The 17,549-nt window shown below is 32.7% G+C and overlaps 1 protein-coding gene across 2 annotated transcripts in view; it reads left to right on the top strand.

Moving 5' to 3' along the window:
- Positions 1–12,567: 12,567 nt before the first annotated feature.
- The window catches only part of LOC131664499 (sodium/potassium/calcium exchanger Nckx30C), a 506,423-nt gene continuing 501,441 nt past the window's right edge, over positions 12,568–17,549 (top strand). For both annotated transcript variants that reach the window (XM_058935664.1, XM_058935654.1), the window contains exon 1: positions 12,568–13,631. In XM_058935664.1, coding sequence (XP_058791647.1) covers positions 12,741–13,631 — 891 coding nt within the window. In that variant the 5' untranslated portion in view covers positions 12,568–12,740. The remainder of the gene's footprint in view (positions 13,632–17,549) is intronic.

The raw sequence follows: 17,549 nt of genomic DNA, 5'->3' as shown, positions 1-17,549 counted from the left end.
TTATTGGTAACTTTATTCTTATACTACTGCTTAAGATTACTGCTTAAATTATAGTTAACGGCTTAGAACTAATTTGATTATGATATAACTTAGAACTAATTACGAATGTACAGGCGTGTTTAATTCCACGCTAGGTTTGATATTGCTCAAACCTTGTCTTGGTCAGGGTTAGGTATTTGACGGATTGCAACCAAAGTAGCACTTGAGTGAGCATATCGGGTTTTCTCCTTTTCTGTCATCTTAGCCTGTGTTCACCTTTAGCAGCACTGGATTGATGGGCAATCAGTGCACGGTTTTCGCTTTCAAAGAGAGCTGACAGCCACTAATTTCGCGTTCAATTGTAAAGTTGCTTAGCTATTAGGGCTTAAGTCAATTCCATAGCAGGAAGGATGCTGCCCTTCTGTGAAAATATTTTTCTGAGGGTTTTGGCATCCGTAGTGCGTTCTAGTCATCGAGAGTTACTCGGCCCAATGGACTGTTCTCTCGCACAATTGGTGTCGGGCCTTACTCCGGGAGCTCGAGGCAAAGAACTTTGGGTGGCTGCTATGACCACGGCCGCGACTCTTTACCGACAGTAGTGGCACCTACCGATTGCTAGTCGATAAGGGGAAATTTGTTATCTACCCAAATTATATTCGGATTACCGGGACCATTGGCCCTCTGCAACTAGTTCCCGGAGCGGTCTCCCGTCCTCTAAGAGGGCGCGCGGTACCACAATCCCAAGAGATTTCCCCTCAAGTGACTCCCGGATTTTGGCTTTTCTGGGCTCGAGTTGAGCTCTTGAGGTGTGGTAGACTCCGCGATGAATGTTTGGGCGTTTACAAGCCGCACCTCACCACGTATTGTTATGGTCCGTGTTGTTATGTTTTGTTTGGCCGGTTGGCCTGTAGCCCTGAGGGCAAGCGTTGTGTGTTTTGCCTACTGTTTCTTTGCAGAAACAGCGTTTTCAGCCCCACCACGTGAAGGTACACACATCCGCACTTGTGATTGCAAGTCTTCGTTCAAATATACATTGCATTCACTTCGGGTCGACTAGCATTAGTTGCTTGTCGAGGGCAATCGGTGACGCATTTTGTACTTCAGCATTTGTATATGCCCGTACACAAAAGAGAGAAGTTTCGACGTCCTCGCCTAAAACAACGAGTTGTTTGTTTGAGGAGTCTCCGTTCTCTGCTAAGGGAGACAACTATCGTCCGCCGCTTTGACAAAAGATTTTTGCATAAAGTGACCTGGCCAGCCTCACGGCTGGCCATATGGTGCACTATATGCATCATCCATGTTTTTGCTAAGCGGATTATAGTCGAGCTTCCTGAGAGCGTCGTGATTGCAACCACCACTTTAACATAGCATCTCAAGTTAATCCAGGAGTAGTATAATAGTGTGTAGGGTCGAGTTGATACGCATCCATACAAGTTTTAAGCTCGAAATTATCAGCCAAGAGTAATAGTTCAAATTTTTAAGTATTTATAATAAATAATAATATATAATATACGAGGTGTGTTCAAAAAAGTAAGGTGACTTTGTATTTTTAAGAAAAAATATTTATTTATTTATCAATATTTATGTTGTCCCCTTCAAAGTACTCCCCCTCAGATACAATACACTTATGCCAACGGTTTTTCCAATCCTCAAAGCACTTCTCATAAGCACTTTTCGGTATAGCCTGAGCTCTTCCAGCGATGCAGTCTTTATCTCTTCAATCGTTGCAAATCTCCGTCCTTTCATAGGTCTCTTTAGTTTTGGGAACAAGAAAAAGTCACATGGGGCCAAATCCGATGAATATGGTGACTGAGGCATGATTGTGGTGTTATTTTTGGCCAAAAAATCTCTCACAAGCAAAGATGAGTAGGCAGGGTCATTATCGTGATGCAAAAGCCATGAATTGTTTTTCCACAATTCTGGGCGTTTTCTTCGTATTGCTACTCGTAAACGGCGCATAACTTCAAGATAATACTGTTTATTGACCGTACGTCCATATGGTAAGAACTCCTGATGCACCACGCCATGGTAATCGAAGAAAACAGTGAGCAAAACTTTGACATTTGATCGAATTGGCGTGCTTTTTTCGGTCTTGGCTCATCTGGGCTCTTCCATTGGGACGGTTGGACTTTGGTTTCGATATCATAACCATATACCCATGATTCGTCACCCGTTATGACCCTTTTGAGTAAATCTGGGTCGTCGTTGGCGTCATTCAACAGTTCTTGAGCGATGCTCATGCGACGGTTCTTTTGGTCAAAATTTAGTAATTTCGGAACAAACTTCGCTGACACACATCTCATGCCCAAAACGTAAGACAAAATTTCATGGCACGAGCCAAGCGATATACCAACATTCTCAGCAACTTCTCTGATAGTGATTCGACGATTTTGCAGAACAATTTTCTTCACTGCTTGAACGTTTTCATCAGTTGTTGACGTGCTTGGGCGTCCAGAGCGAGGCTCGTCATTGGCATCTTCCCGGCCATCTTGGAAGAGTTTGTACCACTTGTAAACATTTTTTTTACTCAGAACCATTTCACCGTATGCCACCGTCAACATTTCAAGTGTTTCGGAGCACTTTATTTTATTTCTTACACAAAATTTGATGCAAATCCTTTGATCCATATTTTTCGATAGCAAGAAATCGCCGAGCACGCAAAACACTTATAACCTTTACGCCTCTCACAACCAAACAAAAAATGCTATACACTTGAAACTTGGTACAGATGTTCGGAAAGAGTGTACCAACATAACAAAATAAAAAAATCGATAATCGAAAGTACGTTGCCCGTGAAATTTGAGAAGTCACCTTACTTTTTGAACACACCTCGTATATAATAAATGAAATTAGCATATATAATAAATGGAACCATTTCTTTTCGACCGTAATGATTAAATTTGAGAAGAGGAAAGTTAGGTTGATTAACTCTATATTTATTTAATTTTGAACAATCTGTCTCATGATTATTCAATTTTTCTTTATCATTGAAATAATGGAGACAGCATTCACGTAGAGAAATCTGTGAAGTAAATTTTGTTACTTGACTTCTAACAAGAGCAGATAATTTTTTAATCCATACAGAGTGGAATTTTTATGTGAAATTGTTATTGTTATTTGAACTATTAGATTTTTCTGTTTTATTCTCATCATTCTAATCACTTTGTAGTAACAAAAGATTGACATGCTAATCTTGTTTTACAGTTGATATATAATAGGTTGAGACTTCAAATTTGAATCAGTATTTTTTTAGTATGTAGGAGTTTATTGAAATACTATTCAATTTTCAAATTTAGAAATATTTTTTACCCCAACAGGCAAGCACAGCCCATTTAAAACATTCATTATCTGCATTTTGAACATCAATACATGCTTTTTTATCTACTATTTTTTTGGTAGTTGAATATATGAGCCAGGTTTGAAAGGATTAAATTTATTTATGTTAACAGTAATACCAATGATAGTTTTTAATGTCCAACCGAAATCTTTTTCTTGTAATTCTTCTAAATTTTTAAGTATAACATTTTCAATATGTTCTGTGGACCATAATTCAAGAACTGTCGTTCATAAATGGAAACATTTTCAGTGTTAAAATACTTTATTTGATTGTCCTCTATATTATCTTTTATTACAGCAAATTGACCTGACATATCTATATTTATTTTTAGAGCATTATGAATTGTAAGATATTTTGGTATTTGTAATTGTAAAAGTTTATTTGCTGCTTTTGAGAATGACTTTATATCTGTATGTTCTTAATTGGCTATGAATACAGTAATGATACGTTTTTAAAATACAGAATTTATCTGACGCCAAATAACTCCATCCCCTTGAATTTGGTTTAGAATGACTCGTAATGGGTTAATATTTCCGCCGACTTTTATGGAATTATTCAAATTGATTTCAATTGAATTTAAATAAGAAGCGCAAGTTTGACATCTCTTTCGTATTACTCTACTTAAGTTAGGCTGCAACATATATTCTTCAAGAGAATTCAAAGCAGTAATTACTATATCTTTCCATCTAATAAAATCATTTTTGTCTACGTCTGAGTTGTAATAGGCTTTCCATAAATCGCGTACTGTATTTTTAAAATAAGAAATACAAGCCATTATGTTGGAAATGCGAGTAAGATAACTACTAATACTATTACTACTACTAGTACTGGTTATCACTGCTAAGAAAGCTAGTATAGTGGGCTGTCTCGAAAAACTACGCTCTTTTCCAGTCGAGCACGGCTTTTAAGCTCTATGGTGGCGCTGAAAATTACGGTTTCGGGGTTGTAGGCTGAAGAGTGGATAGTCATACGAAAAAGTGGGTTAAAGATTTTATACAATTTGAATTCATAGATAAATGCCAAAGAGAGAGAGAGAGAGAGAGAGAGAGAGAGCAGCATCCACACTATACGGTGTACGCATCTAGCAAGCTAGAGATGCTACCCCCTCCTCAGCATAAGCTTACTAAGCGCCCTACTATCGGAGATAATAGAGAGAGAGAGAGAGAGAGAGAGAGAGAGAGAGAGAGAGAGAGAGAGAGAGAGAGAGAGAGAGAGAGAGAGAGAGAGAGAGTAGCATATAGCTTACGAAGCTAGAGACGCAACCTCCTTTCCGAGAGCCCACACTTAGCCAGCATAAGCTTACTTAGGGCCCCACTATCGAAAGAGAGCGAGAAAGAGAGAGCAGCATATAGCTTACCAAGCTAGAGACGCTACTCCCTCTCAGAGGGCCCACACTTAGCCAGCATAAGTTTACTTAGGGCTCTACTCTAGAAGAAGAGCGAGAGAGAGGGATAAAAAAAGAAAGAGAGACCATCATATAGCTTACCAAATACCCTACAAATTTCTACAGCGTCCTACTTTAACAACCTCTATAGAGAGAGGGGTGCATTCTGTCGAAGGGCCTATTGGCGGACAAACAGGTGTCAAATTATTGCGAAAACGCATCACCTTTATCGGGCGGCCTCTTTGTGTCCCAGGATATACACATATCCTTTATACATTGGTGGCTCCTTTGTATTCAAAGATATACATATATCTCTTATACATTGGCGGCTCCTTTATGTCCTAGGACATACATTGTTTATCTACTTCCTTGTACCCGCAGACTTGTTTACCCGATGGGTAGAATGAGTGTCACTGAAATTTGCGAACGGTAAAAACATCACAAAAGCGCTGAACGAACACATCATCATAAACTTTAGAGTACTATACGTATTTCTATTGGACAATGGCACCGAATTCAACTTTCCCACCGAGGAAAAAAGCGGCGACATGCAACCCACCGCCACCAAGCGCGAGGGAAATCAGCGAAGCTAAGAGCGATACAGCCGGAAGAATGGAGCCGGCGACCGAGTAACCTCTGAAACATTGTCACGGGAAACTATAGAAGGCCCAGAGGCGGAGAAGCAAGCGAGTTGAGAATCAATTCAAGTGAGGGCGTGGCTGGCCGAGGAAAGCTGTACATTTAGTGTTAAAAAACGCAATACCCGCGACGACGAGCCAGTTTCAGCCAGGATGAAACTTAAAAACGCGCAATATTATTTCCGTTGCTATTTTTATTTTCGAATGTGATGTAATAATAGCTGTGTCGTCTGCTTATGTTGCGACCATGATGTTTGGAGATTTTGGTAGATCACCGATGAATAACAATTAGAATGCTGGTCCTAGTACGCTCTGTACTTCTGCTTTTATTATCTGTCTTTTTTATGTTTTATTTATTCATTTATACCTGAAAATTTCTATTTTGTAGTTATAGCTTAAATAATTCATGGTATTTTGCCGGAAAACATTTTTTCAATTTATGTAGAAGACCGTTATGTCATACTTTATCAAAAGCCTGTGCGACATTAACCTTTAACTTGCACACCTCATTTTGGTCACATAACTGCTCGGTGGGGTAAATCTACCCCAGCCTGAAAAACATCGTATAAATCAGAGAATTTTAGATATTTTGTTATGAAAATTTTTTCTAGTATATTTCAAACCTTTTACTACAAAAAAAAATATTCAGGTTAACAATTTTTAATGTTACACACACTGAAAAAAATTGTTGAAAAAAAAAAACTAAATTTTATTTATTTTTAAAAATTGTCTGGGGTAAATCTATTTCACATAGCAGTTAAGGGTTAAGGAATATGCAGATGCAATATTGTTTTTTTCTATAGATTTCCTTGCAGTTAATACTATTCTGTTATATCGTAAAATGGTTGCATCTGAATTCAAACTGATGGTTCGAGATGAGTTTTCTATCTATTATTATTGGATTAACTCTAACTAAAATTATTTTTTCAAAAATTTTTTATAATACAGACAAAAAACTAATCGGTATATATGACGTCACTAGTTCAGTTCCTTTACCAAGTTATGGTATTAAAATAATCTCTGTCATTTTTCATTAAGTGGAAAAATAATATAGACGAAGGCATGTATAAGAAATAATTGTTAAATATCTTATTGCCATAGTAGGTAGTTTTTTCATAATTTTTCCTGTAATATCAAAACAGGGTGCTCTTATATTTTTGATAATGAATAATACTTTCTTTATTTTCACTGCTGCATAGGGTGTACTGTCTTGGACGTTATTTAGTAAGGTGTCCGCTTCTTGTTCGGTAATTATTCTTTGATGAGGTTTGAATACTGTGTATAAATGATTGACAAACATATTAATTTTTTCTCGTCTAATCTAGCCCATTTGCAAGAAGATTTTCTGATAGATAGAATAAATGATGTTGGTCTATTAAATCTCGTAACAGCTTTCCATAATGAGTAATCTGTTGCTTCTGTTGGACTCAGTTCTCTAAGTTTCTTTAGCATTTGTGAATTTTCTTCTCGATATTATAATTTGTTTAATTCTTTGACTGCTTTATTTAGTTTTGTTTTATCTTGACTCGACTTTGTAATGTGATATATTTTTCTTAATATCTTTTTCTTGATATCATTTTCTTAATTCTTTAATTTGTACAGCTTTTTATTCCAAGTAAATTATTGAAATTTTTTAATATTTACAATTGCGGAGCTTTTATCTAAAGCTTCAATCAAGAGTAGGTTGAACGTTTTAGTACCTATGTACTATTTCACATGTTCTATTTCAGTATCTGCTTTGAAAGGTATTTTACATGTAAAACTTTTATCAATAGAAAGAGAATATTTGTTCCAATTTGTTTTCATCCAGCTGTTAATTGTTGTTATCACTTGCGAATTTAGTGTCATTAATACTAGCGAATGGTCTGATCTTAAATATAAACATGACGATACTTCGAAAAATTTGTCATTCCTTCTATAATTGCAAAAGTCTATCAGGTCTCTGGTAGCTTATTTAAATCTATTGACTAGTATGTTGGTTCTTCAGTAGATATTAAGATGCATTTATTTTTAAGTAGTATACCGCATAGTACTTTACTTTTAGGAGTTGCAGTTTGTGATCTTGATCCCCACCATGGGTTCTTTACCTTATACTCGCCTCCTGCTTATAATAAAGAAATTTTAAATTTCAAATTTAAATGCTTAATAAAGAAATTTCCTAGTGAATAAAAGAAATCTGACCAATTTTTCTTTGTTATTGTTTTGTTTGGAGGATTGTATACTGGTGGTACCGTTATCAGGCTCTTGTAGTGATTTATAATTATACTGATTGCTTGTATGTATATTTCACTAGTGTACGTAATAATTAATATTTGTTTGTGATAATGACTGCAGTGCTTCCGTGTGCTTTATCAAGTGGATAATTTGTATTGTATACTGTGTAGTTTGGAATGTAAAGGAAGTTTTTAATTGTAAAGTTTTCATGAATGAGAAATGCTCTTAATTCGAGATGTCTCTGCATAAGACCGTTTTCATTCTAAATAGCAATTTTCTGATTTTGCATTATGTCATTTTATTAACACGTACGGTTGATAAATTTAGCATTCTTTGCATTAGCTATTCCATCGTGTGTTCGAGTTTATTATTTGTGTTTACTTCGTTGGTATGTCTACTTAGCACTTTTTTGACAGCTGTTTGTTTTGATTTTTTCTATCTCACTTTGATCAATTTGTTTTGATATTAGCCGTACATATATTATTTTTGGTCCAACTATATTGACATTAGCATTCAAATTAAATTTGGATTTTTGTTTTGATTTAATGTCTTTTCTCATAGTCTAGGAAATAGTTTTTTCTATAATTATTTACGAACTAAGCATCCTTTGTAATTTGCGATATGATTCCGTGTACAATTTGCACATGGTATAATCTTTTATTTGTTGTTTAATTAGAGATTATTTAGTTTTATGATATTCATCAGATCCCACATACACAGCACTTTTGTAACAATTGTTTTTTGTATGCCTATATTCTTGGCAGTTTTGACATTGAGAAATTTCTATGTCTCTTTTTAATTCATCTATATCAACTGATGCTTCTTAATATAACTGAAACCTTTTTCTTCTGTAAATGTTAAATCGTGTTTTTTTTCAAAGTCAGTAATAATTGAAAAATACTTTTCCGAAGTTATCGACTAAATATCAATTTTATTTTGACTTATCACTTTTAAGGTTTAATTGTCTATGACTATTGTATTCAGTAAATTTACTAACTATTTAATATTCTCTATATTATAAATGAAGATCGGAGGGGAAGTTCTTTTTAATTTAATTGCTTCATTGTTTTCTTCTTCACTTTGATTTTTTTTATTTTCTTGTAGTATTTCACACTTGTTGGTTGTGTTGCTTAGTTAGTGATCTGATAATTGTACTTGTCGTTTTTTAAATTATGTTTGAACTTCTAGGCTGCAGTTTTCCAATTTTTAGTTTGGTTTTTATTAGGAGTAGAAATGTCGTCCCCTATTTGAGTGATCATATCAACCGTTATTTTCTTTTATTTTGAGGCACCGTTAATGAATTTTGAAATTCAAATGTCACTTCACTTAATTTGCTATTACTATAATTTTTCGGGTAGAGCACAATTTCAACACGCTTGCACACCTTAAGAATCAAACGTAAACTGATGATAATAATTTTAATGAGAAAAATTATTAATTTTAAATAAATAAAGGAAAGGGTTCCGTTGTGAACACCCATTTATTTTTGGCTCATAACTTTTCACCAAATACATGTTTTTTGGACATATAGATATATATGAAAAGCTAGAGACCTTAGCTAACTACCAATGAAGGGGAAAAATCGATTTCGTCATATAGAATAATTTTCTTTTGTTAATTTTATGAAGTAGTCATTTTTACCAAAATCTATTTTGGTTTGGTTGTGGGCACCCTTGTAAAATCTGCTGAAAATAGGAAAATATCAAGAAAAATCATACAAAATATAGAAAAAACGAACATTATTTATTTTTAAATACTTCGGACATCAATTGCGCTTCGCGCGCTTTCACCTTCTTTTTGATTTCTAGTCATATTGATTAGCACATTTAACGTAATAAATCTTTTTTTTCAAAAGTAAATTTTTCAATTTTTATTACAAAACCGCGTATTTCACATTCATGAATTATTACATCGAAAATTGATATAAACAATCTCTATAGTTATTTTCAACTATACGTGTCAAATCACTATTAAACGTTTATTTCATTCTTTTAGTAAAGATTATGATATTGCAATAATTTTTTCAATCTTATACGTTTAAATATCAGATTATCAGGATAATAAAAAGGCACAATAACCTCTCGCTTTTACCAAACGATTTAATCGCTACAAGTTTCATAAAATGAGTGTAAAAATAATAACATTGCAGCATACTTTTTTATTTTCATTGTCTTCAAAATCCTTCGTATCAATTATAAAATGAAATTTTATTACTAAAATCTCAACTCAAAACCATATCTACGCAGATTTGCTGCTACAATAATATATCACGTGACTATATCTCAACCAATTACATCACAAATAAAATGCTTCAATATGGCATCCATCACCTCTTTTTAAATAGATAATTATTTCAGAAGAATATTTTAGAAAGTTGTGGACAGGTTATCCACAAAATAACGTTTAATAGCATCAAGCAGTACATTAAAATCTATATCGGATGATTTTTTCCATTTATCTTTGGACGACTTGGCTATAAAAATCAAAAATACGTGAAAACACCATTAAAATTTTAATGTGAAAGAAATATATGGAAACATGAAAAATTATCAACACACGTATATTTCATTAGGTACTGCTTACTAAGTAGTTAGATTTAATCAAGGACAATATTCCATCATTTTTTAGAAAAACTAAACGAGTGTCCACAATCAAACTAATTTCGGTGCCCACAACCGAATTTGTCAACCATCTTGAGAAGTGGTGAAAAAAAATTGTTGATACCAACATATTGGTTGCAATCGATATTGCATCACGAAGAAGGAATAAATTCTTACTGAATAAATATGCATTTCACTCACTTTCATTGATTTGCTTCGATTTATAATACTCTTGAAAAAGTTTAAATGAATTTGTATGATTTTTTTCAAGTACAGAAAAATTAATATGCTCATAGCACAAAGCAGAGACGTTTGTTCGCTTGGTTATTTGATATAAATAAACGTGTTTCCATAATACATGAATGACATTTGTCAGACAAACTTCATCTTCTTTCTATTAATAGAAACGCAGGGGTATCCACATAATCGAATCATGCCCACAACCTCTTCCCATAACATTATATTGAAATTATTATTTTGAATGTGAGTCAGCGAGCAAAGAGAATAAAAGTTACCTCTCTAGTATGTGTGTGAGGCATTCTTTGTATATATATGAGGTATTCTTTCTTTTGTGTATATATATATGAGGCACTATTTCTGAACATTACATCTTCTGCCCATTTTTCTTTTAAATTAAAAATTTTTTTTTTAATATAAAATTTATAAAAAAATCAAGCTTTCCGATGTCGAGTGATATATTAACCGTGGAAATCATTGTCAAGGTCATTTCAAAATCAACTTTATTTTTTAACTCACAATCCCTATTTTTTATCACAGGTTCGGAATATTTGGAAAAATTTGTGTTCAAATGAAGTATTATATGTGAGATCTGTTTGATCCCCTCGCCCCCCCCCCCGCCCCCACAAGGTTAAATGAAGGCCAATCATCCTCTTTTTTTTGTCACCCAGCTAAGCTAACTACGACAAATTTTAGCAAATACCGTTTCAGTCACATGTATCATTTAAAAATTCGAAAAGCATAAATAATAAAAATGTTTGAGCGGATAGGATTAAAAAACAGCAGTGTAATTAAAGTTATTTTTGTTTTATTATAAACTTATCTTCAATTATATAATGACGTGCATTACTACAAACACAATATCCACATGTAAACTAATATATATATATATATATATATATATATATATATATATATAATTTTACTATTTGAGTTCGAAATTTTTTGCTTAGTTGTAGTGGTATCCCCAATAGGAATCATCATATATATCTTTATATTTTCTTATTAAAATTAAAACAAAATATAAATTGTTATTTGCTTTACGAAGTTGAGATCAAAGTAAATAGGGGTACCGTCTAATATATCTATAATTAATATTATATATATATGTGTATACAATATCGAAAGCTCAATTTATGGGTAACGAACAAAATATCAAAAAGTTATCTATTCAGAAGTAAGTTAATCTTACATCTAAATAAATCGCGTTGTAAATAATTTAAGCATTCGAAAAATCAATATTTAAATATATATTTAATATAATAATAAGTTTAATGTCAAAAATAAAAAGTTATCCTACTGGCTTCAATATTGAGCGCTGTGGACGTAAGACAAGTGCGCGCGCATGCCTTCTGTCTTTCTTCACTTTCTAGCTATCAACATCTACAAATTTATATGGACAACAAGCAAATTGAAAAAGAACAGCTGAGAAAAAGTAACAATGAAGCAAAAATAAATATATTGCCAACACTTCATGATGACAAAACGAATTGTTCAATACATATAGGGAAGTAAAGTGTGATAAATTAAATTTGAAATTACATATTCACAATTTTTCGACAAAGTGAGAAAAGGCCAACAGACATATTATTAAATAAAATTATTCACATTCCTTGTGTGTAAGCCATTTATTGTTGAAAGTAACATAACTATAAGATGTTTTTTATGGAATAATAGTGATTAGAAACATTGGTCTACGTCACAAGAATGTTTCCAGATCCAAGTGTTTTTGCTGAATTATTAATCCAGAGTGAATGTCGTCTGTAGAAATGCAAGATATTTTGTTATTAGTTCAAGTTGAATAAGTTTTTTAGATCTTCCATAATGTATATGCAGATATAAATAACTATCTAGATCATTGAAACTTATTAAAATAAATTTACGAAATTATCATAATAAAAAAGCAGTATTGTTTAACTTGTTACTTACAAAAATATATTAATTTAAAATAAAAAGAATATAATAACGTTATTTAATTGTGAAAATTTGAATAATAATAAGTGTCAGTAAATGTGGTGACAGAACTAATAACTATAACAACAATAATAGTAATAATAACAATAATAATAACAATAACAAAATCAATAATAATAACAATAATAGTAATAATAATAATAATAATAATAATAATAATAATAATAATAATAATAATAATAATAATAATAGTAATAGTGTTAATATTAATAAAGAATGCATAATATATTTATCTATGTACGACAATTCATTACTATTTTGTAAATATAAAACATATTTTTACAGTGTTCATTTTTTAATTTGAAAACATTTACAAATATTGTATTTATTCTGTTACAAGAGTGCCAAGTTATTTGTAAAATAAGACAGCTTTAGTCATGTGTACTGATTGTAAAAAAAATCAAAAATTGTCAATATTATTGATAATTTCAATTTTGGTACTTGTGACAAATCTGTCACTTATTACAGGACACCGTTCTCCATCTAATTTATCTTTTTTCCAAATCAGCAATAACGAAAATAATAATAAATCATATTTTAGTGAACAAAGAACTGAAATTCTCGCTTTGTCTGATATTATAAGAACACTGAAAGAAAATTACTCAATTCATTTGAACGGAAATAATATCAGTTTACATCATCATCATCATCATAAAATCGGACTGAAAATGATGGATGAAAAAGCACCTTTGTTTCCAACAGATTTTTTCAGTATCGAAGAACGTCGTCAAGGAGCTGTGCTTCTGCATATACTTGGAGTTATTTACATGTTTGTCGCATTAGCTATTGTTTGCGATGAATTTTTCGTACCATCTTTGGATGTAATCATAGAAAAATTGGATATAGCGGATGATGTTGCTGGAGCAACATTTATGGCAGCTGGAGGTTCAGCTCCTGAACTCTTTACATCAATAATTGGCGTTTTCGTATCATTTGATGACGTAGGAATAGGAACTATTGTCGGCTCAGCTGTATTTAATATACTTTTCGTGATTGGAATGTGTGCTATTTTTTCGAAGACAGTCTTGTCGCTTACATGGTGGCCTCTTTTTCGTGATTGTACTTTTTACAGCATAAGTCTACTAACATTAATTTATTTCTTTAGAGATAATTACATTTATTGGTATGAAGCATTGGTGTTATTTGGATTTTATTTAGCTTATGTAAGTTTCATGAAGTGGAATCGACCGATGGAAAAAGTTGTCAAAAGATTATTTTATCACAATAGGGTAACAAGAGTCAGATCTACTGATCAGCTTATGCCAACGGTAAGAAGTATAAATAATTTAATTAGGATATATATATATATATATATATAAATAATTTAATTAGGATATATATATATATATATATATATATATACGTTGTGATTAATTGTACACACAATTAATCACAACGTATGTATGTATGCATGCATGAATCCGTATATGTACTGATTATTAATTAATGAAATAGTGCAGTAGAGTTGGGGTAATAGTAAATATACCCATCGTTCTTCTTAAATAAAATTTTTTATTGATAAAAAATAAATTTTATTCTATACAAATTACTATAATCTACACACACACACACACACACACACACACACACACACACACACACACACACACACACACACACACACACACACACACATATACATATATATATACAACAGCATCGCCGTTGTTTCGTCCAGCTCACATAAAATTTTTCTTTTCTTGGGGGGAGCGAGCAGTGGCAATCTGTTGCTTATTTTCTGAGGGCTGTCGTTGTCAAACAGCCCCTTCACTATACCTACTGGAAAAATATACTCGTATTGAAATTAATTTCAATTAATAAATAAAATAAAATAATTATTTATTATATAAATACGTTTTAATAATTCTCGCTTTATGCGGTACCTCCATCGACTACGGGCACATGTAGGCGATTCATTCCACGACACAGCTTTGTTCTGCCTCGTGGTGATCGGCCTTGGGCTGACAAGGTCGATGCATGGTATTGGTGGAGTGACTCACAAGGGAACCACCCCAACCCGACCTCACCGATTTGAATGATGTTGGGATATGTTGTAGTACTTGAAAAAAAATTAGATACGTGTTTTTTTTTATCGGCCCATAAGGGCCTTTAACCTGTTAACCGGGCAAATCCCTTTATAATTACGTAACATATAACGGGCGTGTCCTTTTCCACTAAGACGTGTATGAATGACGTATTACCATAGTAGTAGTAAAATATACGTCTCGCCCGTTCCAGGGCGCAATATAAATATCGAGGACGTATTCATATGTCCTACCCGTACCCGATATTGTTTATTTTGGACGTATTTATACGTCCCGCTCGGTTAACAAGTTAAGAGGTGAAATCCACCCTGAAAATCAACCCCTAAAATCAGTTTTTTTAATATTTCTCAGCATCAAATGAATATTTTTCAGTAAACTCAACGTTAAAAAATTTCTTATAAAAAGGGGCTTTTAAGGACATAACATTTATACCGAAGGGTTGCAACCCCCTTTTTAATAGGGGTAAATACACTATTTTTTGTACTGTTTTACGACATGTAATATAGTAAATCAGCACGAGTGATTTAAAAATCGCACTGATAATGAGAAAATACCAAAACTAAATTGACGGGCTTACGGATTTAAAAAAAACATATGTTTAAGGGGTGTTTCACCCCCTAGAAACCACCTCCATGAAATTATCAGCAGGTTAATCCACCTAACCCTGGGATAAACAAGTTTAATCGTTTGTTATTTCTTGAAATAATTTAATCCTATGCATGAGCGAGCTACCTTAACTAACCAACCTGCCTCTAACCCACCAAACCCCCCATAAACCACCCTTACCGAACCACATGCGGGCTAACCTTATATAAATAGCGAAAAATATATGTATTTCTTGAATAACATTCATGTTGCATAAAAATATGTCTCAAGTATTACAAATTTTATCTAATAATTATTATTTTCTTTTCATTATTAATACTAAAAAGATAAAAATAAATAATAACGGCTTATAAATATAAGATTTGAGACTAAAATAAATTATAAATAATTATTAACTATTTTGTTTTTTCGAAATTAATAATAACAGTTATAGTATCAGTTTTTTTAAATATTATTTGCATTGTATTACATATAGCTGTGTATAAAAGAGTAATAAAAATAGTTATTATTTTTTAAACGTAAAGTTAATTCATAATAAAGAAAAATAACAAGTAATAACAGTTAAAAATTATTAATTTCAAAAGTGGAAGTTTACCATAGTTATTATTTCTTTTTTAATAATTTACTATTTGTCAATGAGAAAAGAAATTATAACAAATAAATTATATTAATAGTTATAAATGTTTATTATAGTCTCAATTCCTATACTTATAAGCTGTTTACTTTTTTCAATTGTCACTTGTAGTTTAGTTTACTTTTTGTTGGTACTGTACTTTGCCGTACACTTTATCTTCTTTACAATTTTGTCTTATCAATAGCTCGAAGAAGATAAGTTATATCAAATCTACGCCCCTTACGATGATAAGACATCCGATACATATTTCATTATTCATAGTAGTTGAAGAAAAGTCAAGTATTTTAAAAGTTAAAGTTTTTTTATTCTGCTGGAGTTATAAATAAACTTATTTCTATATTTACATACAAATTTCCCGAACACGAAGATATAGTACATAACAAGAAGAAAAGTTCCTGTCTACTACGTAAGTATTTATGTCACTTATCATATATAATTTTATTCAAATATTTTGATTTGTAAGCATGTGAAATATAACTGTTAAAAACGTATGATCGAATTCTATCTATAGACTAGGTTTTCTTTTGTCTTTTGTAAAATTATTCAACTGCAAAAAAGAGTATTTATATCTTGATTTTGTTTTAGATTAAAACATGAAGATCATTCCTTTGAACGTAGTCAATTTATTATTAGCATATTTTCAAAGTTTACAAATACCAGATAGCGAGATTAATTTCAAAGAAATTAAATTGTCAGAAAAGTTGAAAAAAATATTAATAGATGCCGTGTATGAGTTTAATGATATTGGTATGATTATTGAAGAGACGTTAGATTTTCATGAAGATTATAAAGATACTGATGTTAAAATCATCGAAGATGAAGTTCAACATCGTTTCCTGATTCTGATTTTGCACCAACAAATCAGTGCACAAATGATGATGAAGAAATCACATTTGATTATAAACAAAGAGCCGTAGAATTTTGGAGGAGCGGAAAAAACAAAAAATTAAAACTGGATACTGTACAACATAGATTCAAAAAAGTTTCATCTATAAGTCAACTTAACCGTTAGGGGAAAACAATTAGTAAAAATGGAACTTACCGAGAAAAAATTGCGCAAATTTTCCAATACACGTGTGACGTCGTGGCAACGACACAGCTCAGGTGCGCCTGAGGCTTAGCGCAATCTCAGGTTTCGTTGTCGCCAGAACTGCGATTTCTCGCCTAAACTGACGTCGATCACTCATCAAGAAATTGTCTAAATCGAGGGGGATAGTGCCACAGAATCTATACTTCTTCTCTCAGATTCCGATCGAAAGTCGTAATCTTTGAGCTAGAAGCACCACGGGTCCTATCAATAGTAGTACCCGGGTTTTTCTAATAATATTAATGCCTGGAGCCTATCAAAAGTAGTCTCCAGATAATAAAAAAAAGAAAGGGAAACACGAGCTATTTCTTAACTAGAAGAAAGAAAGATTGAAAAACAGGAAATAAAAATTGTTTCGTTTGCTTACTGTTTTTTTTATTTTCTAATACACCTTTTTCGGCCTGTGCGTCCTTATTTTAGATCGGTTGATTTTCCCTTGTCTTCTCGTTCCGCTTGGCTGTTTGACTTCCTGCTCCTTACTGATAGTACTGCGTGATTTTTCTTCAACTCCCTTGATTTTTCCTTGACACTGCCTGGTATTTCCTCAACTGCTTGATTTTCTTTTTCACTTGATTTATTTTCACTCCCTGATTTTTTTCTCCACAACTGTCGCTCGAAGCTCGTACATCTCTTTTTATACACTGGGGGTGGCTGGGTGGTAAGTCCCTCTCTTAGCGTCTTGGCTTTGGGAGGAGTGGAGTAAGCGATGATGCTTTCATTGGCTCATTTGTCTCTTTTCATTTTCCTCACTGATTTTTCGGGCCCTAATTGGAGCGGGGGCGTGGAGAAAATCGGAGGAGCGGACGCAAAGGAA

Source organism: Phymastichus coffea, unplaced genomic scaffold (genome assembly GCF_024137745.1).
Source record: "Phymastichus coffea isolate CEN01 unplaced genomic scaffold, Cenicafe_Pcof_1.1 PCOF00003, whole genome shotgun sequence".
NCBI classification, from domain to species: Eukaryota; Metazoa; Arthropoda; class Insecta; order Hymenoptera; family Eulophidae; genus Phymastichus; species Phymastichus coffea.
The sequence above is the reverse complement of the archived record's forward strand: the minus strand, read 5'-3'. Positions and strand labels throughout refer to the sequence as shown.